The sequence below is a fragment of the Clarias gariepinus genome, chromosome 19 (genome assembly GCF_024256425.1).
Source record: "Clarias gariepinus isolate MV-2021 ecotype Netherlands chromosome 19, CGAR_prim_01v2, whole genome shotgun sequence".
Lineage (NCBI taxonomy): Eukaryota > Metazoa > Chordata > Actinopteri > Siluriformes > Clariidae > Clarias > Clarias gariepinus.
Window position 1 is genome coordinate 6,463,734 of NC_071118.1, and position 24,842 is coordinate 6,488,575.

General features: G+C 37.3%; 4 protein-coding genes across 10 annotated transcripts; 1 reads left to right on the forward strand and 3 right to left on the reverse strand.

Annotated features, from left to right (window-relative positions):
- Positions 1-1,965: 1,965 nt before the first annotated feature.
- Positions 1,966-3,031, reverse strand: LOC128508092 (polyadenylate-binding protein 1-like 2). The gene is made up of 4 exons (XM_053479331.1): positions 2,914-3,031; positions 2,542-2,730; positions 2,215-2,393; positions 1,966-2,074 (listed from the first exon to the last, which is right to left on the reverse strand). Exons 2-4 carry the CDS (start codon positions 2,723-2,725, stop codon positions 2,024-2,026), a joined length of 414 nt encoding a protein of 137 aa, XP_053335306.1. The 5' UTR covers positions 2,726-2,730; positions 2,914-3,031; the 3' UTR covers positions 1,966-2,023.
- Positions 3,032-4,858: 1,827 nt separating this feature from the next.
- Positions 4,859-7,108, reverse strand: LOC128507535 (polyadenylate-binding protein 1-like 2). 2 transcript variants are annotated; one of them, XR_008355825.1, is made up of 6 exons: positions 6,965-7,108; positions 6,409-6,597; positions 6,073-6,251; positions 5,821-5,935; positions 5,349-5,472; positions 4,859-4,938 (listed from the first exon to the last, which is right to left on the reverse strand). XR_008355825.1 is itself a non-coding variant. In XM_053478528.1 (5 exons), exons 1-4 carry the CDS (start codon positions 7,017-7,019, stop codon positions 5,834-5,836), a joined length of 525 nt encoding a protein of 174 aa, XP_053334503.1. In that variant the 5' UTR covers positions 7,020-7,108; the 3' UTR covers positions 5,425-5,472; positions 5,810-5,833. The 2 variants fall into 2 exon arrangements, 1 of the variants encoding a protein (XP_053334503.1); XM_053478528.1 differs by lacking the exon at positions 4,859-4,938 and having other exon boundaries at positions 5,425-5,472; positions 5,810-5,935.
- Positions 7,109-7,533: 425 nt separating this feature from the next.
- On the forward strand, positions 7,534-16,312 carry rbm14a (RNA binding motif protein 14a). 5 transcript variants are annotated; one of them, XM_053478527.1, is made up of 6 exons: positions 7,655-7,714; positions 9,271-9,632; positions 9,792-10,641; positions 11,634-11,825; positions 14,489-14,541; positions 14,961-15,019. In XM_053478527.1, the coding sequence occupies exons 2-6, from the start codon at positions 9,290-9,292 to the stop codon at positions 15,017-15,019; spliced, it is 1,497 nt and encodes a 498-aa protein (XP_053334502.1). In that variant the 5' UTR covers positions 7,655-7,714; positions 9,271-9,289. The 5 variants fall into 5 exon arrangements, 4 of the variants coding, with proteins under 4 accessions (XP_053334499.1, XP_053334502.1, XP_053334498.1 ...); XR_008355824.1 differs by adding an exon at positions 15,533-16,312 and having other exon boundaries at positions 7,656-7,714; positions 14,489-15,054; XM_053478524.1 differs by lacking the exon at positions 7,655-7,714 and adding an exon at positions 7,534-7,619 and having other exon boundaries at positions 14,489-16,312.
- An 843-nt stretch (positions 16,313-17,155) lies between these two features.
- slc29a2 (solute carrier family 29 member 2) lies at positions 17,156-24,576 on the reverse strand. Of its 2 annotated transcripts, none has more exons than XM_053479185.1 (13): positions 24,556-24,576; positions 23,523-23,564; positions 23,342-23,420; positions 23,082-23,230; positions 22,838-22,977; positions 22,606-22,740; positions 22,390-22,487; positions 21,378-21,453; positions 21,086-21,246; positions 20,221-20,329; positions 19,988-20,073; positions 18,567-18,766; positions 17,156-18,066 (listed from the first exon to the last, which is right to left on the reverse strand). In XM_053479185.1, exons 2-13 carry the CDS (start codon positions 23,543-23,545, stop codon positions 17,955-17,957), a joined length of 1,368 nt encoding a protein of 455 aa, XP_053335160.1. In that variant the 5' UTR covers positions 23,546-23,564; positions 24,556-24,576; the 3' UTR covers positions 17,156-17,954. The 2 variants fall into 2 exon arrangements, with proteins under 2 accessions (XP_053335160.1, XP_053335161.1); XM_053479186.1 differs by lacking the exon at positions 24,556-24,576 and adding an exon at positions 23,681-23,700.
- Positions 24,577-24,842: the final 266 nt, after the last annotated feature.

Below are 24,842 nucleotides of genomic sequence, written 5' to 3' on the forward strand. Positions count from 1 at the left end.
TTCCTCTACCACTACTGATAATAATAATACTTGCATTGTTTTGTTCAGTAAAAAAGAATCGAGTTGCCCAAACTGCATCATCAACAAAACAAGCTTTGATTATAGACGTAACGTCTCAGCCGCTACTGAGCAAAATGTAATGACCAAAGCACGCCTGACGGGGGCACTATAACGCAAGAATTACATTTGGGCATCTCGAGAGCTGCAAATTCTACAAGTCCAAATTCTTTCTACTGACTCTTCAGGTTCTCTCAATTAATGTATGTTTATTAATAAACAAAAGAACCCGGTAATAATAATAATAATAACAATAATAAACAGGAAATGGGACAAGGTCCCAAAAATATGTCCCAACAGGCCCAAGAAATAGTTTGGCAAAATAGTAGGCCACCCACATTAACCTAGACTGGAGCTGCATTATCATCAAGGACTAAAATATTAGGGCAATTAAAGGGTTAGGGTCATGTGTAATAAAAATCCGCTCCAGCAGCTAAATGAAAATGTGTTGTTCTGTGTTTTGAATGATAGAAATTGGTACTGAGTAAGTAATAATTTGTTATTAAACAAAATTTAAAGAATAATCTTTCCATCTCTGACCAACCCTGAGTAATCAAGAGCAGTTATGAGTTAAACTATGCTGAAGCGATTGTACCTGGCAGGACTGGAGCAGTTCATAAAAAAAACAACAACAACAACAACGCACCAACAACATTTATTTAACCATTTATTATATCCTTAAGAGAATAAAATTTAACTCTGTGACCTGTACTTGTTTTTGGTTGTCTGGCAACAGACAACATGCAGATACACATTACACGCAGATCGTTAAATTTACCTTTTTTTATTACATTCTTGCAAGCGTTCTAGCAGACTACACAAAACAAACACTGACTCACAGGCTGTTGTTTCTGATTCAAGTGAATTTTATTGCTTCTGCCAGTATTTTGAAACCCACAGTAAGTTAATTAACATTGATTAAAAAGATATATATAAAATACTAGAATATGAATTGTTAGTTGGAGTGTTGATTAAAACATTTTTCCTTTCTTTTATTCCTCCAACACTTATTGTTGGACCACATTTCGTAAAAGAAAAATGCGGAGTGGTTTTTAGTCTACATAACATTTGTGTGTGTGTGTGTGTGTGTGTGTGTGTGTGTACTGTATGTGTATGTTCCTGCTTTACTTTGCCTAACAACAATCACATGTGCACACTGTGATGAGATGATAAATCTAGCATGAATCAGTTACAAAATATTGTTGAGTATCACTTCTTGTCCAGATTCTCTTCCCAACTTCCATGTGATTTTATTGGCCAGACTGGGGTTGATCTTCTTGACCAGTAGTTACAGGTAATCTGCAGAGACAGAGAGGGAGAAAAAGAGCGTGTAAGGTGTGTGAGATCATGGGACAGAATAGTGATAAAATGAACAGTCTCATATGTAGGGCTCAGGCAATAGACGCTTTCTATGCTCTATTAATGTGTAAAAAAAAAACAAGGTGAGTCAAAAGCCGGTCCTTGTAGTTATTTTCAGTCTACACACATTAAAAAGAGCAGCAGATTAGAGCAGGAATGTATGTAAGGCATATTTATCTGATGGGTGTACATTTAAAAAAATGCGCTCAGACCCTACAGCAGAGAATGAGAAGTGTATGTGTGTGTGTGTGTGTGTGTGTGTGTGTGTTATTTCTCCTTCTCTATTTTATTGTTCTTGTAGACTTAGGGACGTGGGCCCATCTCAGCCCTGCACTGCTCATGGGGCTTAAAGTGTTCTATAACAGAGACCGTGCTCTTAACATCTTTATTTAAACCATGCTGTTAGTGGTTATGCCTATGAGACCAAATTACAACTTGATGTTGACTGAAATTTCCTCATATTACATTGAAAAGGGTAAATGTCAAAGGACCCCAACATTTCAACACAGGCTTAAAAAAGTAGTAATTTATACGTGGCTCACATTTGATGGTCATTCAGGAGTTTAGCTTTAAGCTTTTCCATCGCCAGATTTGCTGCCTCGAGAAACTAAAAATGGAGGAAACTGTACCCTTTTGGCTCCTCCTCATAACCTTCATCCTTCAGGAGAGATACACCATGTCAGTGTATAGATCGTAATAATAATAATAATAATAATAATAATAATAATAATAAATCGATGCTACAAAGATGCTTCTTAGATGAAAACAGATTAAAGCCAGATCTCTGCACAACAAGACCTTTTTAGAGATGGGAAAAAGTTCAAAAAGACCCATGCTGTCAATGGACTTGTCCACGTTTTCGATGAACAGGTTTCCGACGCAGGTAGATCCCCGGGTCAGATGTCTCTGAGCCCACATGATCCTCATGGGCTGTCCCATCAGGCACTCATAATTGAGCTTTACCATTGCTCGCTCAGCTAAGAAAAGGAAAGTGAATGAATGTGAGTAAAAATGCTAATTGTCTATGTAGATACAGTCACTTGTAGATATAATCAATTATTATTGTCAGATGCAGAAAAAGTGTATGCATTTTCTTTTATTTTTTTACTATAAGGATTGTATTACCATCGGCCCGATACTTGAAGTTGACATATGCATGGATGAGTGAGGAGACTGTCTTGTTGTCCCTGCAGATCTGGATGAAGCGAATGGGCCCTGCAGGTCTAAATCTTTTAAAGAGCATGGACTCTGTCACATGGTCGTGCAGCGCACCCACATACAGTATAGCCTTCTCAGACTTTGTGTTCATTTTACCTAAACAAGAAAAAAAATAAAGCCTTAACAAGCAAACTTTTAGTGAAAAATTAAAAGTAAAAATGTTTTAGTTTTTTTACAAAATTATTATTTTTATAAAATAAAAATAATTTCAAACTAGTTTTTTCAAAAAACTATTATTTTTTAGTAAAAATATCTAAAAATGATTAAAAGGCTACTTACCATAGATGTAAATTACAAATGATCACGCTGCTCGCTGCTGCTTTGCGCCGCTAATTGCTTTTCAGCACTGTGTTTTTGCTTATTGATGCTAAACGCTGTGATATCACTGCAGTGTATCGCTGTGTACCACTATCAAGTGCTGTCTGTTGATGCTCTACAGAGATTTCTGTTTTGCAGATTCTAAGAACATGCTTGATGATGTCACAGTAAGGGTTCTTTGTGATGTCATAGCTTTAGGGGACCTGTATTAATAATAATTATTAAGTGTGCCGGCGCACACTTATTACTCTTCTCCCCTAGAAATCATTGCGCAATCCATTTATATTATCCCTAAAACTGCAGCGTTTCTCGTCCCGCAGTTTCGAGGCGACCCACAGATATGTTACACTGTTCCGTGCGGCTTACTCAGGAATGGTGTGCTATGACTTTTGGTGGGGGGCCGTCGGGCGGTGCTCCCAGAATCCCCCAAAAAACGACCCCAAAATGTCCCATAGACTTAACATTGAGGCCGGCCTCAACTGTGACATCACTGCCGTGACTGTGATGCATCGGAATGCTCGACCACGCACTGGACGGTATCCACGCACATTAGCAGTGACCCGGCCATCGCAGAGGCACACTTAAAATTTCTTTCGAAATTTTTATTTTCTAGTAATGATAATGCTATTTGTAATAATAATACAATTTAGTGTTGTTGCGGTTCTCTCAATTAATTTATATTTATTACTTAATAGAATAACATAATATTAACAACAATTTATTGTTGTTCTGTTAGTTATCATCACAATCTTGCCATTATTATTATAATTATTATTATCATTATTCTTATAACAAAAATCTAAAGATTTCTATTTATAACAATAGCATATTATTGTTATTATTGTATAATTATTATAGACTAATTATAAAAGTGGCTCAGTGGTAGATATTTCGCCTGCCATGCGGAACACCTGGGTTCGATTCCCAGCCAGTTCCCAAACCCCAGCCACTGAATGCAGGGTTGGGCGGGTTGTGTCAGGATAAAACCCGTCACAACCGGCATCCGGTGTAAAACCTGTGCCAAGACTGTATGTGTGGATCAGATGGTTCGTTGTGGCGACTCTTTGCGAGGAGCAGCCGAAAGACCAACAACAACATTATAAACTAATTATAAAAACCTTTAAAATAAAAATATGATTTCATTTTTAATCAATCCACGTGTTCCACACACCAAGTAGGGGCCTGATCAGAGGTTAGACAGGGATTTAGGATTCAGCCTTGTTTTAGAAGCTAGTTATCTAGTAAATATTTAAGGCAATTTGGAACGACTTAGAAGCAATTATTAAAGAGATAACACTATCAGATGTGTTTTCTATGACTGGTTTTTTCAGGCAGTTGTGCTCTCCAGAGTTCTGTAGACAATATCAACTTACTTTCACCCATGCTGCAACCTACAATTAGTGTAATGCCAAGGTTAGGATGATAACTAACCCGGAGACCAGTAATGATACCTCACTAATGTTGTGGGGTTTTTTTTGTTGTAAAATGTAAAGAAAAATGTATGTTTGTATTTTATATTAAATTATGTAAAATATACTTAAACAGCCACAACAACAACAACAGTAATAATTTAAAAAATAAAATAAATAATAATAATAATAATAATAATAATAATAATAATCCAAATAATTGGTTATGTTACAGTTGTCCTCACAATCTTGACATGATGCTCCTTGGTTTTTTTTACAAATTAATCTCTGTCTGTTACATTTTTCAGTCTCATTTACTTGTTCACCCAAATAGAAACCACATAAATCCAACACACATATACCATACACACTCTATATAAAGGCTTACAGGCTGTTGTTTCTGATTCAAGTAAATTTTTATTGCTTCTGCCAGTATTTTGAAACCCACAGTAAGTTAATTAATATTAATTAAAAAGATATATAATATACTAGGATATGAATTGTTAGTTGGAGTGTTATTTAAAAATTTCTTCTTTCTTTTTTTATTCCTCCAACTCTTATTGTTGGACCACATTTCCTAAAAGAAAAATGCGGAGTGGTTTTTAGTCTACAGTACATAGCATTTGTGTGTGTGTGTGTGTGTGTGTGTGTGTGTGTGTGTACTGTATGTGTATGTTCCTGCTTTACTTTGCCTAACAACAATCATATGTGCACACTGAGATGAGATGAAAAATCTAGCTTGAATCAGTTACAATATATTGTTGTTGAATATCACTACTTGTCCAGTTTGAATTAACGATCCGTACTGGCTTGTGACCACTCTCTCTTGCCCTCGGGAGAGCACACACATTATATGTATATATCACTTGTGTATAAATTTGTGTGAAACTGTTTGTGTATGTTTGAATATAAATTAGTAAACTACTTGACAAATAATTGCTAAAAAATAATATTAGTAGTAATGTGTGTGTCTGTGTGTCTATGCACCTTAGCAACCAGAAACTCTGAATATTCAATCATATTCAGATTTCATAGATGTTTTTGCCTTGCAACAGCTCCCACATGATCTTATTGGCCAGACTGGGGTGGATCTTCTGGGGTAACAGGCAATCTGCAGAGACAGAGTGGGAGAAAAAGAGTGTGTGACGTGTGTGAGATCGTGAGTCTGCACACATTAAAATGTACATCACAGGAGAGCAGGAATGTATGTAAGGCATATTTATGGGATGGGTGTACATTAAAAAAAAACGTAGGAATTGTTAGTGATTTTTGCAGTGACCCCACAGAAACCCTGCGCTTAACATATCTAAACCATGCTGTTAATAGTTATGCCTATGAGACCAAATTACAACTTGATGATGAATGAGATTTCCGTATATTACAATGAAAAGTGTAAATGTCAAAGGACCCTAACATTTCAACACAGGCTTAAAATAGTAGTAATTTACACATGGCTCACGCTTGATGGTCGTTCAGGAGTTTAGATTTGAGCTTTCCATTGTGAGATTTGCTGCCTCGAGAAACTCAAAACGGAGGTAATTGTACCCTTTTGGCTCCTCCTCATAACCTTCATCCTTTTGGAGAGACACACCATGTAAGTGTATAGATCATAATAATAATAATAATAATAATAGTAATAAAATCATGCTACAAAGATGCTACTTGATGAATAATGAAAACAATTTAAAGCAAGACCATTGCACGACAAGACCTTTTTGGAGATGGAAAAAAGTTCAAAAAGACCCATGCTGTCAATGGACTTGTCCACGTTATTGAAGAACAGGTTTCCGACGCAGGTAGATCCCCGGGTCAGATGTCTCTGAGCCCACATTATCCTCATGGGCTGTCCCATCAGGCACTCATAATTAAGCTTTACCATTGCTCGCTCAGCTTAGAAAAAGAAAGTCAATGAATGTGAGTAAAAATGCTAATTGTCTATGTAGATACAGTCACTTGTAGATATAATCAATTCTTAAATTAATGTCAGATGCAGAAAAGGTGTATGCATTTGCATTATTATTTTTTTTTACTATAAGGATTGTATTACCATCGGCCCGATATTTGAAGCTGACATATGCATGGATGAGTGAGGAGACTGTCTTGTTGTCCCTGCAGATCTGGATGAAGCGAATGGGCCCTGCAGGTCTAAATCTTTTAAAGAGCATGGACTCTGTCACACGGTAGTGCAGCGCACCCACATACAGTATAGCCTTCTCAGACTTTGTGTTCATTTTACCTAAACAAGAAAAAGAAATAAAGCCTTAAACAAACTTTTAGTGGTCAAGAAAAGCAATAAAACACCAAATGAATTGTCAAATGAAGGTTGGTAGAAGGCCTACCAACACACAAACCTATTGCTTTACACAGACAAATCTTAGTAGAAGTACAGTACAAAGAACATTTCTCCACAGAACTCAATGGAAACATTCCTTCCTTGAAAGTCCTTGAAATTCTTCATCATTTCAGTATATAAGTGAAATGAAAGTAACTTAAAGACGAACAATCACACAGTCAGACTGGCTATTACTCTGCATAATAACAATATTAATGTTTGCGCATTACAATGTGTAAGAATATCTAAAAATGAGTAAAAGGCTAGTTACCACAGATGTAAATTACAAATGATCGCGCTGCACGCTGCTGCTTTGCGCCGCTCATTGCTTCTCAGCACTGTGTTGTTGCTTATTGATGCTAAACACTGTGTTGTTATCGCTGCTGTGTATTGCTGTGTACTACAATTAAGTGCTGTCTGTCGATGCACTACAGAGATTTCAAATCAAAACAGACACTGATATACTGAGAACATCCTTGATGATGTCACACTGAGAGCTCTTTGTGATGTCATAGCTTCACTACACCATTTTTTTTTTTTACTAGAAGGGGACCTGTGGCTCCTCCCACGTGCACATACTGACGCCACAAGAACGTGACAACGCTCACAGTATGACATTAAAGTCGATAATTATACAAAAGTCGGAAACCATGCATGATGATGATTAGTATTACTAGCAACCACTACAAACTACACGCCATTCAGACGCTTCGACAGAAACATCCTAATTAATATAGTTAATAAAAATAATGCCAATACAATTATCATAAGATTTGAGGCTTTAATGAAACATAAGCTGTGTGCAGCGTCATACCACTCGGGCCCGGACCTATACCTTTTGTTGCGATTTGTTTCGACACGAGGGGTATGAAAAGCAACACCCCGCCAACCGGAAGTCGGACATGAAGCATTCCGTGCGGAGTTAGGTAAGCTGGAAGCTAATTAACTAGCACACTTCTGTGCTTTTTGTAATATATTTTGTCATTTCAATCGGATGTTTTTGGATTACACTTCGTTTTTGGTGATTATTTTAATTATTAGACTCCGCACAATGGATTGAGTTGTCTGTTTTTGGCGTTTTATCTAATGTTTCCGTCATAGAATTTGCTAGAACTGTTAGTTGCTAGTCAGAATGCTAATAAACCACGGCGCGTCGAGCGGTTTTATAGTGTGTTTATAAGTATACAAAAATCAGTTGCAGTTAGTTGAAGCTATATGACTCTCGTTTATGGCGATTTTTAATTAATTAACCTTTGCGAATGACCAGTAACGATAACCAAGCTATGTAGTTTCTAGTACACAATTCAGTTAGCGTGCTAACATGAAGCTAATTTGAAGCTTTGTCGTGGCGGGTTTGCTGGCTTGACGTTGGTTCTCGCGAGTCAGACCGGAACAAACTGGTTTTTATCTATCTCGTCGCATACACTGTCCACTCATATAGCTTTAAATGTGATATTTGTGATATATGTGATATGTGATATGTGATATATATATATATATATATGTATGTATATATAAAATATTTGATTGTATATGTAATGTGTGTGTTGTACATATGTATGTGTGTATACTTACACATGTGTCCACACACGTTCCTTTATTTATCTTCTATACAACTTATCCTGTATACAAGGGTTATGGGGGGCCTGGAGCCTATTCTCTATCCCAGTACACTTTGGGCATGAGGCGGGCTACACCCTGGACAGGTTGCCAAACTCTTACAGGGTATATACCATTTGGGAACACTAATTTACCAAACCCACCAAGCACGGGGAGAATCGAGGCGAGATTTAAACCACAGTGTTAGCTACACCACCACTATACCCACATACAGATGGTCCAAAAAAATTTATACACACTTTAACATCTACCAATCTTTTTTTTTTTTTTTTAGAAATAGAATTTAAATATAAAAGCAATGTATAGTACTATGTGTCCTCTAAAGATGTCAGTAGTCGCACTACCGTTAATGCTATCATTTGACCATGATTTGTTTTGTTCATATATTTTTCGTGCTAAAGTGTGTATAATGTTTTATGGACCCGTTTGTAAGTGCCTATTTTGTATACAAGTTTCTAATAAAAGCACAGGAACCGTGAAACGCATCCATTATCCATGTTTAAATTAGTGAAGTAAATTTTTAAGACGTGATGCCTGTAGGCAAAGTTTATTTGTGAAAGTGCTCCTTCCAACACACAATCATGGGTAGTTTACTAGGTGATTTTCTCATTATGCATAGCCAATTATTTTCCTCTGTTTCTAGTTTTACTGAATTACTTAATGGGCTTTGCTGGTGTTGCTATTGATAATGATGCTTTAAATATATCCAGTAATGATTTTGCTTCAGCATTAGACTCATTCTATAATCTTTGTTACATTATCTGTTTTTTCACAGGAGATTAATAATATGCTCCTCTTTCTATTCTGCATTTCCTATGGGACTAAAGTGCTCTTGGGTTTTTTCATTACTGCTTTTAAAACATAAATGCCAGGCTGACTTCTCTTGATAACATCGTGTATTAGATCTAAGTTATACTGTACAAGAAGTAGAAAATGAGCCATGTTCCCCATTTCTAGGTTTTTTTGCTTGGCTGCAATGGACGACACCAGTGTGGTGAAGCTCTTTGTTGGGAATCTGGCAGTGGAAACATCACAAGATGACCTAATAGCACTTTTTGCCCCTTATGGAAAGCTGGAGACCATTACTTTACTGAGGCAATTTGCCTTTGTTCATCTGCAGGGAGAAGCTGACCTTGCCATTCGTGGTCTAAATGGTATAGAGTTTCGTGGTCGCACCCTTGTTGTCGAAGAGTCTCGAGGAAGACCTCAGAACTCTATCAAAGTATATGTGGGGAACCTGAGTGCTCTGTGCACGACTGACGAACTGCATGAGCTGTTCTCTCGTTTCGGCAACGTCTTGGAGTGTGAAAAAGTGAAAAGTATGCTGCCTTTGTTGAAATGTTTTGTTTTATTTGTTTTTTGTTTCTTATATGATTAGATTGTTTGATATGTTCACCTGGTGTGATTAACCTTTATCTGCTTTCCTAATATCAGATTGTTTGTTGTTTTTTCTTCTTTTTTGTGGTTTTATGTTGCAGCCAAACCCAACTCCTCAGTAGGTTATACGTTTGTACACATGGAGCATCAAGAGAATGCGGAGAACGCCATTGAGGCCCTCCATGGGACCTCTTACATGGGCCGTCCACTCTCTGTGGAGCTTTCAAAAGTCCAGCAAACCAAGCCAGCTGCTGTGTCCAAGGTGCCGTGTGCACGTTGTGGCACACAGGGACATTTCGCCGGTGAGTGTCCTACCAGGCCGCCCTTGGAGCACCACCAGAGTCAAGCAGCTGTGCTAGCTGCTGCAGCAGCCGCTGCTGCTGGACTTCCTATTCAAGTGCAACAGAGCGTGCACAACTCTTTCTTTAACACCAACACCTCTGATCCGACATATGCAGCCCTGAAGGGTCTGACTGAAGGCAGTGGGTCAGCCGGTAAGCCAGTGAGCGCTGCAGTTTACGGTGCGCTGGCAAGTCAAGTGTATGGTTCTGTGGCTGATCAGGTCTATGGCCAGGGAACAGGTGATTCAGGCTACCCACCTGCAGTAGAGGCTCCATCGGCCACCACAGCTACAAACCCTGTCTATGGAACAAATGCCTCTGCATATACAGGCCCTGCCTATGGGTCCATGGGTGGGGCAGAGGCTGATCCACAAGCCATATTCGAGGCCGCTCGGCAGCGATTCATTGAGCAGGGCCAGCAGGTATTGGCTGAGCAGCAGGCCATTACAAAACCAGACCGGGACCGGAGCCCGGTGAGACGTTCTGCTCTGCTGCCTGACCCTGTTCCTCAGCCCATTAGTGCTGCGAGACCCAAACGCCGCGCTCTGCTGCCCACACCACCTGGAGGACCTGAAATGCCTGCTATTAAAGAGGGAGACCCTATTGCGAGGTAAAAGGATGTAGTGATGGTTTTTGTTTTTGTATGGAAAGTGTGGGACTTGAATTTAAGACATGTCCTTTAAGGAAACGTTTTTTGACAATGGTGTTTGGTTTATATTCTGTCTAAAATTACAAGTAAGATTAGTTTAATTAGTACTAATTGTAGTAATAATATATTAACCAGATAATTTTATCATTATCTCAACAGAAAGCAGTAATCTTTAATATGTAACATATTTTTCATTTTATTCATTAATTCCTTTTTATTTCTAAATTCTTTAGTACAAATGAGACATTTTTAAATGTGTAACAAAAATAAATATGTATTTTCACAATATAAACAAAAGTTAATATACCACTAATTAACTAACCAACTAAATAGCCAGTTGAAAAAAGTCAAGAAGAAAATTAATTTAGGGCTAGCCAGTTAGTTAAACTCTTCAATATTACATCCAGTTATATTAAATGGAAAAATATAGAAATCTATCTTGATTAGTAAATAAGAAAATAATACTAGAAAAATACCCTATATGTGTTCACCTGTCTATCACACCCATCTCTTGTTTTTCCGCAAACTGTTTGCACAAGTGGGGGAAGCACACAATCTGTAATGTCTTTCTATTTTGTAACATGAAGACTCTTTCACTGAAGGTTGTAATATAACAGAAAAGGGGAATTCAGTCTGGATTGGGGTATTCAGGAAGCACATATGGGTGTGATGGTGAGGTGTCCATTTAACTTTGTCTTTATATTGTACTTTGAAGCTTAGTCTTGAGGCTTGTTTGGAATTAAAAATGGAAATGAAATTTTTATGAATTCCCTGTATTTGATCATATAAATATATCACAAATTATACTTTAAGTTTTATTTCAAAATAAATTTTAGGATATTTTAAGTAGATGGTAATTGACCATTTACAGAAATCTGCAAACAGTAGATTTTTTTTTCTTTTTTCCTTTTTTTGCAAGTAGTATATATATTTTTTCTGTCTTTTTGTACCAGGTGCTATGCAGAGTATGTCCAGCAGTACCAACAGTACCAACATTACCAGCAGTACCAACAGTATCAACAGTACCAGTACTACTATCCACCACCACCCCCACCACCCCAGATGCCCACCATGCCAATGCCACCTTCAGGGCAGATGGATGGCAATCACCTCGCGGCTCCTGGAACCAGCGCATCTCCAAGAGCGTATGAGCCACCTCCACCACACCAGGATCCCCACCTCCGCAGTCCTGACTACTCCCACTACCACATGCCAGAGCCCACATACCGATAGAGCTCAACACCTTACGTGTGTGTGTGTGTGTGTGTGTGTGTGTGTGTGTGTGTGAGAGAGAGAGAGTGAGTGATTGTGTGCGTGCTTGTGTGTCTGTTGATAGTGCTGTATGTGTGAGGCAGTGTTGGTCCTCCTTTATAAGTAATAAGGAAAGGGATGCATTAAATCTGTACATTGGCTTTATGCACCAAACTTGTGTTACTGTTTTATAAGTCTATTGACTAGAGCTTTCATTTGATACATTTAAACTAATTTTTTGTCCGTAATCTGACACCAGCCTATTCCAGAAGACTGGTGAATTTCTTATAAACATCAAATGATGGTGTTGAGCTCAGAGTTCAACATTTGGATGATTTGATTTAGGTTTTTGGCTAATTATTTTAAGATGCCTCCCCAAGATCTATGTGCTGTAGTTGTATGCAACTACAAGGGCGAGTCAAAAATGATCCGCACCCTGGCTGTACATATAATTAAATGTAATCCTAATTAGCTTGTAGTAAAGATAAATACATAATTATTCAAAATTATTCTGCTTTTAAATACACTTTTGTCCATTTGTCAAGTTTTTGTATTCCCTCATTAAAAATATTTTAGGCTGAGCTACGGGCCAAAAATGCACTTGTCTTCACTTCATCACATTTTAATCTCTTTCCTCGTAGGGCTGCTTTTAGGGGACCAAACAAATGAAAGTCAGATGGAGCAAGAGCAGAACTATAGGGAGGATGTTTTAACCCCCCCAAAGAGTTGACAGTGTGGGCAGAAGTGTGCAGACGTGCATTGTCATGCAAAATCACAATGGCTTTTTAGATAAGATTAAAAACAGAGGACTGATCTTAAGTTTAGAATTGAGCAACTCACTTTAAAGAGCCCTGAATTGTTTGTTGAACCTTTTTCCTGACAATTTTCCAATACTGGCTGTTGAGAATTTTAGAATACTGTAAGCGACAATTTGACGGTTAACTTTTGAACTGTTTCTTGGTCGGCGATTGAGGATGTTTCTATTTCATACTCTTCTGTTTCACCTCAGGTTCATAGTATTAAATCCATGTCCCGTCACCAGTAATGATTACTTCTATTTATGCACTTCCAAGAGTTGTTTAGGAGTTCTGGTACACCCTCAGACCAGCCAAAACAAAACTATGAATCACTGCGGGCTGCTCTCATGTGTATCTCATGCAATTGGGGCTTCCGTTTTTTTGCTCGCACCAGTTACAAATTATATAACCGGAGTGCGGATCATTTTTGACACACCCTAGTACATTTTTCAAATGAACCAACATGAACAGTTGTTGCGTGAAGATGCATAGTAGGAATCTGAAATACAAAGAGGACCTGTGTGAGTGTGTGCGTGTATGTGTTTTAATATGCGAAATTGTGGAGAAAAATCATTTTCACTTGCAGCAGTCATACATTAACACACATCAGATCACCTTCCATTCCAAATGGGTGGGATTTGGCTTTTGGGCAGAGACATGCTCCATCAGTATCAGCTAAATAACTTAATAGAACTTGATGTGTTTCAGCCCATTAGGCACACCCTGAGGGCAAATAAGGGCATGACCTGCTTGCAGCGCGAACCTCACCTCTGATTATAAAATTCATCTGTTGGAAGAGGCTAGGACAAATGGATGGATAGTGTTTGTTAGTCTATCTAGCGTTCATCAGCCAGAAACAAAAAAGACTTTTGACTAGTGTATACTCCTACTTAATACTTAGTTGGTTTCCTGTCATTTCCATATCTTTATTGACTCTGGGTTTGAGATGCTATTTGTATAGCCTGCAGTTTGTGCTGCAGAACTACAAAGGAATCAACTGCCAATCCTAGCTTTGTCTCCCTCTTTTACATGGACAAAATAATGTTTTCAGATGCTAGTGATGGCTAATCTCTTAAATGACTTTTTTTTTTTGACCAAGACAGCAAAGTGCCCTTTCCCAGCCTCTTGAGAATATATTTTTCTTTTCTCTAAATCATTTGATTCCCACTTTTTTCATCACAGTACATTATAGACTGATTTGGCAGTGCTCATTTAGTTGGGTTGATTTTGAGGATGTAAGGTCTATTGCATTAGGCCTCCAGTTGATTTTCAGTTTGAGAATAAAATGCAGTGAATATAAATATCTGATGTATTTTTGTTTAAAAGGAAATGTGATAAATCAGTGGACTAAAGTTTTTAGGCAGTTTGAATTAAACACAATTCAATTAAAAAAATTTAAATGGCTCTCCTCCTTTTATACAGTTTCCCTAAAAAGCAGTATATTTGATAGTTTCTGTTGAACAGATTTGATTCAAACCTGCCTATTTAGAAACTAGAGGAAGGAGTCTACATGAGGTTTTCATAACATCTGACATATTTTAACTTATATTAAATACATTTTCTTTACAGATCTGCATACATTACAAGTGTGAGTCTGTTGGTTTCAGTGGTTATGATAGTAGGATTTGGGACTCAGATGTTATGGAGAATGTTGTAGCATTCCTTCAGTATGCTTTAAAGACCTCTGTAAAAATGATTGTAATGAAAAAAAAGGCAGAGAAATCTCTCTTTTTAATGATCTTATGTCCTCTTTCCTTTAGAATGCACCTCAGACTGTCTTCAGTCTTTCATTTCAACGCTGAGAGATGGTGGGGTACTTGCACAAACACAAACACGCACACATACACAACATGGTCTCACTGACCTCTACTGATCTGAATACAGGAAACCTTTTGTTAAATACTAGGCAACAGATTGAAATGACCTGCAATAATTCCATTATGGATTACCATTTGTATTTTTCAGTGTAATATGTTAGGGGGCTGCTTTTTGTTGTGCACGTTTCTGAAAGACGCCTGGTTTAAAAACAAAAATGCCTTGCCTTCTAAGTGTATCCAGGCTGTGATGTTTGCAAAAGGCATTTAGAGGAATGACGATGGAAGGGTGGTTTTTTTGTAAAGTTTTTTTTCCACACATTAACGCTAAATGTCTGTAAATCTTTGTTAGAAATAGTGCATGACTGGTTACTCGTACTGTTCTTCCAGCCACATTTTCCCTTTTCGCTAACTACAGCTAAAATGGCTCCCGGGCCTCAGGACGCCAAGTTGCACATGACGGGGGAAGAGAATTAGAGTCCCACAGTGGCATGGATGCACTCCCCAGAAAGGTAAAGCCCTCTGGCCCCAATCACGCTTGCACCTTGACCATACACCAGTTCCCCTAAATAATCTCCATCTCCAACTCAGTTCAGATCCATCTTCTGAGCAAAAAAAAGAAAAGAAAAAAAGGATGGGGCTGTAACAGTGCCACAGGTTAAGAAAAGTGATGGCTTATATCAATCAGAGAAACCAAGTCATTTAGCTCAGGCACACAAAGTACCCCACGTGATCTTGGTTTGATTGTTTTTGTTTTTTAGGTTTTTTAAATAGTGTATATAACTTTACATATTGTTTAAAGCCCCAGTGGCACATCCATTCAAAGATTATCACTGTAATTGTTTTTGAATGCAGAAGTTAGGAAGTGTCTTAGATGAAAACTGCTCTAACACACACAAAAAATATCCTTTATAAAGAGCTTGAGGCTATGTGAGGTCAGGGAAAATTGAATTGTTGGCTTGTTCTGTGGCATTTGGTGTTTCTTTTAAGCATTTTCAGTAAGACGAGGTGAGATGCGTGCACACGCTAACAACTGAGGTTCCCTGGCTGTGCTTTGAACTGTTAAGAAGACAGCACAGCTTTAAGGGGCTGCAGTGCAATCCAAAAGGCAAGAGGTGGTGCTGTTGCCTGGTAGGTGAGTAACCAGTGCACCACTGTCCGACTCAAACCTGTTCCTGCCCTCAAATCCAACACTCCATGTGAAGTCAAGTTCTATTAAAGATTTTGTATGCTTTTAAGAGTTGACTTATAGAAAGTAGTTTGAACCATGATCGTGTACGAGGGCTGATCCAGGAATTTAAAGGGTTGGTTTAAAAACCTCTGACAAGGGGTCACTTACTGTAGGCACCTGGAGTTCTGACTGGACCTGAAAGGCCGTCTTTTTAGATATCCTTAACTCAGCATTAAATACTAGAATCTCACCATTCCTGAATTTACAGTTTAACAGTAGATGAATAAATTTTGATGTCAGTTTTGATAGATGATTTTTCCTCTTGTCCATGATGTATCGCAGCTTCTACTTCCCATTTCTGTTTGCTGATGTGTAAACTGTTTTTCGAACAACATACATTGTTTTCCAAGTGTGCTTTAAATACATAACGCATTGCTTATGGTTAATTGAGTTCAGGAAATGATTATTCAGGGAATATGCTTTAGTTGAGCTAAATGCTACCGCAGACCAGTTTACTTCTTTTGCTACTGGCTCAGCAAAGAATGTCTACTCTTGTGTCTTTGCAGTTCTTCTTTTATCCTGTAAAACTAAATTAAATAATTTTTTAAAAAACTATTTTGTGTGTTTGCATTTCTAGGTGTGAATAGTGCAGTGTATGGGTCTTAAGCTTATAAGTCTTGAAGCATGATCAGTTTTCCAGGGAAGCTAGCCCAATGTCTAAAATCACAAAATAACTAAAATACGCCTTACTTGGCATTAGGTTGGTTTTCATGCCGGGTTTAATAAGAGTGAAGGATAAACTTCATTAAGGGGATATAAATTTCATCCAGATAATTTTGTATATAAAAGAAATACCCTTATGGGTATGGGGCATAGTTGTTTGTGCCAGATGTCCTTGGCTGGTTGGAGTATTTCAGGAAATCACGATTTCCTGGGAGTTAGTGATTGTGTGGTAAAGCCTCATTTATGTGTCGGGGCTTCCCAGCCAGTAGTTTTACCAAAAGTTCAATTCACGAGGCTTTATTTAAGGGCTCATTGTACTGACCTCTAGTGGACAAATTTTGTGTAGCAACTAGATTGCAACAATCAAGCACTACAATTAGAACGAACATGCAGCTGTCAGTAATGTTGTATTCATTAACTGTCCTGTGTGTATTTAAAAAAATCCACTGTTTATGATGAAAAAATGTTTATGCACATGGTCACCATTCTTGAATTGCTGAAAATTAAGCGAAGCACTAAAACATGAAGAAATGGGGTCCATATCCTTCTTTTTAAAATTATAACCAAGAACATAAATGCAACTAACAGTCACTAAGTCACTGTTTGGAATATTTTAACAGAATATATACATCTGCCAGACAATGTACAGGATTCAATATTAATGAAAACACAAAAAAAAAAACTAGGTATGATAAGAGGTTTATGAGATCAATTGAAGTCATTAATATATTGCACAGTCTAAACACTTTGCATTCTTTCCAGTTTTCAGCTTATTAAACATCAAGTTTTAACTTTCATGAGCAATGCAGAGTTTAAACAGGTCTGCATTGGAGCACAACTAGTCAGCACAGCATCAGGTATTTCTCATAAAATGACAGGTGACTGCTATGCAGATGGTTTTCTTAATACCTTTGTACAGAACACAATTTGTTTATTCTTTAGCCGTTGCAGTGAAGTGATCTGAGATTATACAGTAGACTATAATTCTGCTGGAGGGAAGTTGACACTGACACAAACTTGACTATGCTTCTGGAGAAAAGGAGCCCATAATGAATGCAAGACTTTATAGAAAGTATACCAAAATACAAAAGTTTAATTTTAAAAACAATAAAAAAAACATATAAAACTTGACTTACAGTTAAAACAATACAGTGCAATTGACATAATCGATAAAATGAATAAAAGCGTAACAAATGTTTTTTTTTTTCATTTATAAAATTAATGCTTTTAAATATTCTTTGTAAAAAAAAATGCAGTCGTCAATATAAAACAAAACAGCACAAGAAGCTTGCATAAATCCCAAAAGTCATTTAAATAATATAAGACCATTTTCTTTATGATTACAATTGACTATACGAAATTATCATGGTCTTCAGGTGCATGAAGTGCTAGCTCCCCACAGTGATTAAAAAAACTACTTTTCAGGCTAAAATTTATACTTTTAGGCTAAAACACACTGATATAATCGGGGTGGCTGTTTGGATAGCAGTAACATGACCAGTGAGTGATCACTCAAAACTATAGCAGTTTCTTTAAGACAAATGAGAATGCACCTCCAAGACACAGCCCCAATGCCAGGAAAAAGGTCATCAAAGCCCCAGCAGTCTCTGCATCCTTACTCCTAACCAACCTAGTAAGTTGAAGGAAAAATGAAATAAAGAGGGTATTTTTAATTAATTTACATTACAAATAGTCTTAGTAAAACACAAAACATAAAAGATGGGGGAAAAATAGTGGGAAATTTTTTTTGGACATCTGAGCATCACACAAATATAGGCTCATTGAACATCCTATTTTGAATTTAATTCCCTGTTTGTTATTATAATAGCCTCTACTTTTCATAAAAGGCTTTTTACTAGTTTTGTTGTGGTAAATTCGGGCCTTTCAGCCATAAGAGCTCGACCTGAATACAGCCATAGAAGCTGGCATGGCGTTATATATACTGTATATAGTGTGAATGTTACAGTAGGTTTCTACATGTTTTTGGTCATATTGTGTATATTACATTATTTTAAACAGCTATAGCAAAGGTCTTTTGAACTGTCTGTGAAGTTCCAAGGAAACCTGTTAAACTGTGATTAAACTTTGCTTTAAGATAGTACCACAATGTGTTTACATTGTATTACTTACTGTGGAGCATAGGACATGCAGAGACAGGCAAAATATCCACTTGTCATGGCAAACATTGACATGATGCTTATGTAGGCAAACTCATTTTTGAAAAGACTTGGCAAGTAGGTGCGAGATGGAATGTTACACAACATGAGAGCAGGAACGAAGATCAGTCGAGCTGCCACAAGGATGGGGAACAGACAGCTTTCCTTTCTGGGCTACAACAACAGGAGCAAGTTCTTTGTTAGAATATACCCGAACTAACATACAACTATACAAATAGCTACATTTACAGTGCCGTGGAAGTTTTTAAATTATGATTTCTTTTATTAAGGGAAAACGGCTGTCCAAACCTACCTGGCTCTTTGTAAAAATAAAATTGTCCCTAACTGGTTGTGCCACCCTTGGCAGCAACAACTTCCATCGAGCATTGGCGATACCAGTGCATTGACAATGAGGCTTTCACATCACTATGGAGGAATTTTGGCCCACTCTTGTTTCAGAATTGTGGGTGGCACAGTGGCGTAGTGGTCCACACTGTCACCTTGCAACTCCAGGGTTTGTGTTAGTGTGTGTACATGTGTGTTCCCTGTGATGAACTGTTGAATGTCTGTGGTGTACCCCGCCTCGTGCCCTAAGTTTCCTGAGATAATCTTCAGACCCCCCATGATCCTATACACAGGATGAAGCGGTATAGATGACGAGTGAGTCAGTCTTTTTTGCAGAATTGTCAACTACTTTTTCACTTGGGGCAAAGACAGCTTTTTCTCTTAATAAAAGAAATCAGTGTTTAAAAACTGCACTTGTATATACTAGGGTTATCTTTGTGTAATATAAAAATTTGCTCGATGATAATCATTTAAGTGTTAATAGGATATGTTGATATATCAATAATATTTCCTCAGGCCAGTCTTAAATGTATCAAGGGTTAGAGTATATCGGTAAAAGAATGCTGAGGTTGGAACTGCCAGGCAGGAGGTCTAGAAGAAGACCAAAGAGGAGACCTATGGATGCAGTGAGGGAGGACATAAAGTTATCTGGTGTGAGAAAAGAGGATGCAAAGAATAGGGTTAGATGGAGGCAGATGATTTGCTGTGGTGATCCCTGAAAGAGAACAGCCGAAAGACAAAGAAGGAGTCTCAAATGTATTAAGGCTACAGCCCAATTTAAAATGTGAAAATCAAATGTCATGTACAAATGTACAACTTGAAAACATTTTATTTATTTGTTAGAATTTACTTTTTGCAGCCCACACTTTGAGAATCACTGGTCTGGTTCTAAAGTGTTAACTGAAATGAATATTCTTTATTGCCTAAGGATCAGAAAAACTGATGAAATCTTTGGTAACCATTAATACAAATTTACCCAACATGTATGCATAGCCAAAAAGAGGCAAATGTTTTTTGTCAGGGAAAGAAAAGAAAACACGGATGCCTTACCCACTGGTAAACAGAGGTGATACTTCGGCCAACCCAGTCCATTACGTTGAAGACCATGAAACAACACAGTGGCGTAAAAATTTCAGCTGAGAGAGAGAGGGGAGGAGAGAAAAAAAGAGAGAGAAAAAAAAAAAAAAAAAAAAAAAAACCCGAAATTTAGGCTTTAGTTTATTTATGCTTTTTTGGGTTTTCCTGTAGTACTTAAAAAAGAGTGTGTTGAAATGGACACCCACCCATTGTTCCTGTAAAGAGGCCATTTGGCTTCACCAAAACAGTAATTGCTGGAAAAACGCACAACGTGCCTGCGAAAACGCTCGTCACACACAAGGCCATCACCCAAATCTAAAAAAAAAAAAAAAATTAATTTACCCATATGGAATAATACAATTACAGCATGTATGTGGTCTCCTGGAACAACTGTGGAAATAAAATATGCATCGATCTTAATTGAGAGGTCAAAGCTGATCAATAAAAAGTTCTTTGTGCTACTAAAACTAATTGTTTTGTTTGTGGTCTTTGGTTTGGGATCAATAAAGTATCTCATGCATATGTGACAAATAAGGGTTTAACGTGATTAATTTGACTTAGACGTACCACTTCTAAAATTCATTCTCTAATAAATGGATGCCAATGTTGGTATGTGATCATTTTTGTTTAGAGCATGGAGATTATCTTAAAGTAAATAATAGTTAAAAAGATCAATAACAAAATAATATGCTCAAACCAAACTAATCTGGTAGCAACATTCATCCCACACATAAACTAAAAAGATCTTTTTCTTCTCAATGGAGAGTGTTTCTCTGTTTTGGTGACAGTGTAATGGGACATGAGCATCATCTCAGCCGGTATAGGATTACAAATTGAGTTGACTAGGCTTTTATTCATTTCGCTCTGGCACATAGTGTAGCTCCAACAACTTGATAAAAATGTAACATTCACGGTGAGAAAATCACACTTTAGTAGCTAGGTTTTGGTCATCCTTAGGCAGAGTGTAATGTTTTCGCATAAAATTTGGCAAGATTATAAAGAATTTCTCAAAAGATAGATGCTAAAGTGTTTCAGCAGCAGACCACCACATGTATTAAAAAAATTATGTACCTCTTTAAACACTGCCAACACGGGTGACTTTTCTTCTTGCTTCTCTGCTCCATCCATAGACTTGAAGGCTACAGCATCCAGATCAGTTAACATGCTTTTAACTGGACCATCTGCAGCGTACTCAGAGTCAGTGGCCTTGATTTTGACCAAGGTAACATTCTCTACAGCAAAAGACAAAAACGTTCAGAACATGAGACATAATTAGTCTCAAAAGGTACTAAAATTTGCTTTTTTATTAAAAAACAAAACAAAACAAAAAAACGAGATATATTATTGGATGTTTGAGACCAACCTTTTTGTTTCAGATCCAAATCTGGCTTAGTCTCTTTGTTTTTTGTTCCATTGTCTAAATAAAGTCCAGCAAATTTCTGAAAAATAAGTAAAATGCATGTGTAGCACAGTAATTAAGTTCAAAATTAACCCTTTGGTGACATTTATGATAATGTAATGATTATGATTCTTAAACTATTATGAATGGGACTACCGTGTGTGTCCGTGGTTTTTGACCTCATTTCTATAATGTTTTAATTCTGTACAGCTGCTTTGCGAAAATGACCATCGTTAAAAGTGCTATGTATACGTGCTATATATTGTGCTCTTTAAATGTAAAATAAATTTCACAGACCTCTGACTATAAATCAACAGCTCAAATATAGAGGTGGAAGATAACTAAATATATGTCCTTTTTAAAAAAATATATACTTAGTACTATACTTCACCTATCTGTATTTGAGGAGTTTAATTAGTGTATTCTTTTTACATTTACTCCACTACATCCTACAATAAATATCTGTACTTTTTACTTGACTACATTTCTGCATGGTGTTTTATTACATAATAACAATGGTGTGTAGTATCTAATATCGCCATCTGCTGACTGTTAAGCGTAATTGTATGATTGTCCTTCCCTCTGTGAAACGCTTCATCATGTAGCAGGTGTTTGAAATCAGAAGCGTTTTCCCTATGACTACTGAGCTAAAGGCTACTGTGACCTGTAATACCTAAGCTCCATACTTTCGATAAAAGCTAATTCGAAGGTGAGAACTTTTGTACTTTTACTCAACTTGAAATGTATATCGAGTAATTCTACTTTTACTTGAGTAACATTTTTACCTAGGGTGTCAGGTACAGGATTTGAGTACTTTGCCCACCAATGCTCAAATATTAGTCTGAACTGCGTGTTCACTTGCTGTCACCTTTAAGTGGTTTAGCCTGATCTGTCTATATCTCCTATGCTTCACAGATACTTCAGATCCCCAGATAACCATCTTGGTTATGAACAACTAAGGTAATAGAGAACGTACCAGGTGAGGCAGCACTAAGTAACAGCACAGTGTGAGAAGTGTGGCAGCACAGGGAGTAATGAAGTAGCCTAAAGCCGCACTCTCGTTGTCTGTTTTAGCTAGAAATAAGGGAGAAACACAAACAAAGAGAACTTTCAGTAATGATTTACAATATCATTGCTTGTTTAGGGTGGAATGTATATTTATATTGTGCAGCTGGAGCTCACTGATACTTACAGATCATTGACATCAACATGGCAAGTGCAGAGAAGATGCCAGCCAAGGCCTGACCACTCATAAACCATGAGCTATATTTTGGAGGAAATTTCCCAACCAGACCAAACAGACTGCCCTGAAGCACTGCCCCAAACACTATAAGCAAAGAAGTTTACACTGATCACAACACTGACAACTTTCACTTAATGCTAGTGTGTCTATTAAGTTGCACCAAGTAACAATGTGGTCATACTGCTAATGAACCAGATGGTTGCCATTGTGATGGAGAAGAAAAGATCCTGTTCCATTTTGACTTTCACTAAAGTGGCTGTGAGGAGGAAGAGCAGTAAAATGAAGACCATACTGCCACCTATCCTTATCTTTTCTGCAATACTGTGAAGCAGAATAAAAAGACATCACACACAAGCCGTCCAAAGCAGTCAGAGGCTTAGGTTGACCATTGAACTGAACATAAAAACATATGAATATGTTCTTACTGCTGGTAGAGAATTGAGTTCAGCAAAGTGAACAACAGCAAAGGAAGCTGGGAAAGCAGCACACACATGTTGTCGAACATGTATGGGTCTGTCTGGTCAGATTCCGAAACATTGCTTGACGATGTTGTATTTAGTCGTTCGTTGAAATACTGTAAAAGACAGCACATGAGTGATATATATTTCTGCAAATAAAAAATTAAACATTGTGCAGTCCAAAACCGGATAAAGTACACTCTCAGAAAGTCTCCTAAGTATCTTACATTGAAGGCAGTGATGAAGAAATTCCATGGAAGAAGTGTTCCCATGCCCAGAATGAAAAAGATGAGGGCTACAAGGCCCCTGTCAAGAAAAAGCAACTTAGTTTGGTATTAGGGTAGTAAGTTTTTACTTAGTTATAATTTCCTCAAATTCCAAAATGTGAGTTATAAGCATAAGACTCACCCTTTATCTGATGCACACAGCATGTTGATTCACCAGTTCTGCCTAAAAATAATAATAATATAAAAAAACATCAATAATACATTAAATGATACAAAATGAAATGAATTTAGGATGCCAAAAAACTAATCTGCATGCTTCTGGACTTGGAGGAAACCCACCAAGCATAGGGAGAACATACAAACTCCATGCACACGGTCCCGATATGCTTGCATGTTGATTATTAAGGTAATACTTAATAGTTCAACTTATGTAATGGTAAAAAAATATATATATACATATATATATATATACACATACAAAATATATACAAAATATATATATACACATACACACACATACAGTATATATATATATAAATTCCCCCCTGATGCTGTGGAATGAACTTGATTTAAACTTTGGATTTGAGGAGAATTTCCCAGCTGACTTCTAAAGTTTCATGTCATGAAAGACATCCTTCCCATTTACTCTTTTGAGAAGAAAGGTTTCACTAAATTGTGCAAGAATAGTAAAAGTGCCATGTACAGCAAATTGTGCAAAAATGTGAAGTAAAAAAAAAGTGTTTGTTCTTATGTGTTCATGAAATTATGGCCAGGTTTCCACTGTTTACAAGGTTCATTTATATTACATAAAACCTAATGTAATATTAATATTCTTTTTTATTTTACCACACTGAAAACATATTAACATTCAAAACTGAGGTATGTACCAAACTGTGACTTTTGCATACCATTCCACCCCTACAATAAATAAACTAATTGAAAATTATGGGCCTAGATATTTACAATAAAATCCGTATAACTTGCCTATATAAAATCTTCATAGGCTCAGTGAGAGTATAACAACGGATCATAATGTGCTCACTCACTCTTTATCCTGTATTTAGGGTTATGGGGACCTGGAGCCTATCCCAGGGGGCTTAGTGCACGAGGCAGGGTACACCCTGGACAGGGTGCCAATCCATCGCAGGGCACACACACACACACACACACACTTACACAGTACAGGCAATTTTAGGAATGCCAATTAGCCTAACCTGCATATCTTTGGACTGTGGGAGGAAACCGGAGTACCCAGAGGGAAGCATGATGTGCTGTCATAGGAAAACTATCTACTACCCTAAGTAAAAAAAAAATAATTGTGTGTAACTTACAGAACATCCATTTACAGTAATATTTAATAATATGCAGTGTCTGTGAAACAAGTTGGTTTCTGTTCTTATTTAAAGCAGCTACAAATAATTCCCGTACCAACCTTTTTTCCCTTCTCATGATGTTAATGAGATGGCATGTCATGCCACTAAAAAGAACAAATGCTTCCATT

Excerpts from the sequence above, each read along its gene's own strand:
- LOC128508092 (XM_053479331.1), bottom strand. The coding sequence starts at position 2,725 with ATGAACACAAAGTCTGAGAAGGCTATACTGTATGTGGGTGCGCTGCAC. Across the intron at positions 2,394-2,541 it reads CTTCAAGTATCGGGCCGATG|CTGAGCGAGCAATGGTAAAG; the intron begins GTAATACAATCC and ends TCCTTTTCTTAG. Across the intron at positions 2,075-2,214 it reads TTTTTCCCATCTCTAAAAAG|GATGAAGGTTATGAGGAGGA; the intron begins GTCTTGTTGTGC and ends TCTCTCCTGAAG.
- rbm14a (XM_053478527.1), top strand. The coding sequence starts at position 9,290 with ATGGACGACACCAGTGTGGTGAAGCTCTTTGTTGGGAATCTGGCAGTG. Across the intron at positions 11,826-14,488 it reads ACCAGCGCATCTCCAAGAGC|AATGCACCTCAGACTGTCTT; the intron begins GTATGAGCCACC and ends TCTTTCCTTTAG. Across the intron at positions 14,542-14,960 it reads CAACGCTGAGAGATGGTGGG|CTAAAATGGCTCCCGGGCCT; the intron begins GTACTTGCACAA and ends CGCTAACTACAG.
- slc29a2 (XM_053479185.1), bottom strand. The coding sequence starts at position 23,545 with ATGCTGTGTGCATCAGATAAAGG. Across the intron at positions 23,421-23,522 it reads CTGTGTGCATCAGATAAAGG|GGGCCTTGTAGCCCTCATCT; the intron begins GTGAGTCTTATG and ends TTTTCTTGACAG. Across the intron at positions 22,741-22,837 it reads AACCATCTGGTTCATTAGCA|TGTTTGGGGCAGTGCTTCAG; the intron begins GTATGACCACAT and ends CTTTGCTTATAG.
- LOC128507535 (XM_053478528.1), bottom strand. The coding sequence starts at position 7,019 with ATGAGCGGCGCAAAGCAGCAGCGTGCAGCGCGATCATTTGTAATTTAC. Across the intron at positions 6,598-6,964 it reads ATTTGTAATTTACATCTGTG|GTAAAATGAACACAAAGTCT; the intron begins GTAACTAGCCTT and ends TTTCTTGTTTAG. Across the intron at positions 5,936-6,072 it reads TTTTTTCCATCTCCAAAAAG|GATGAAGGTTATGAGGAGGA; the intron begins GTCTTGTCGTGC and ends TCTCTCCAAAAG.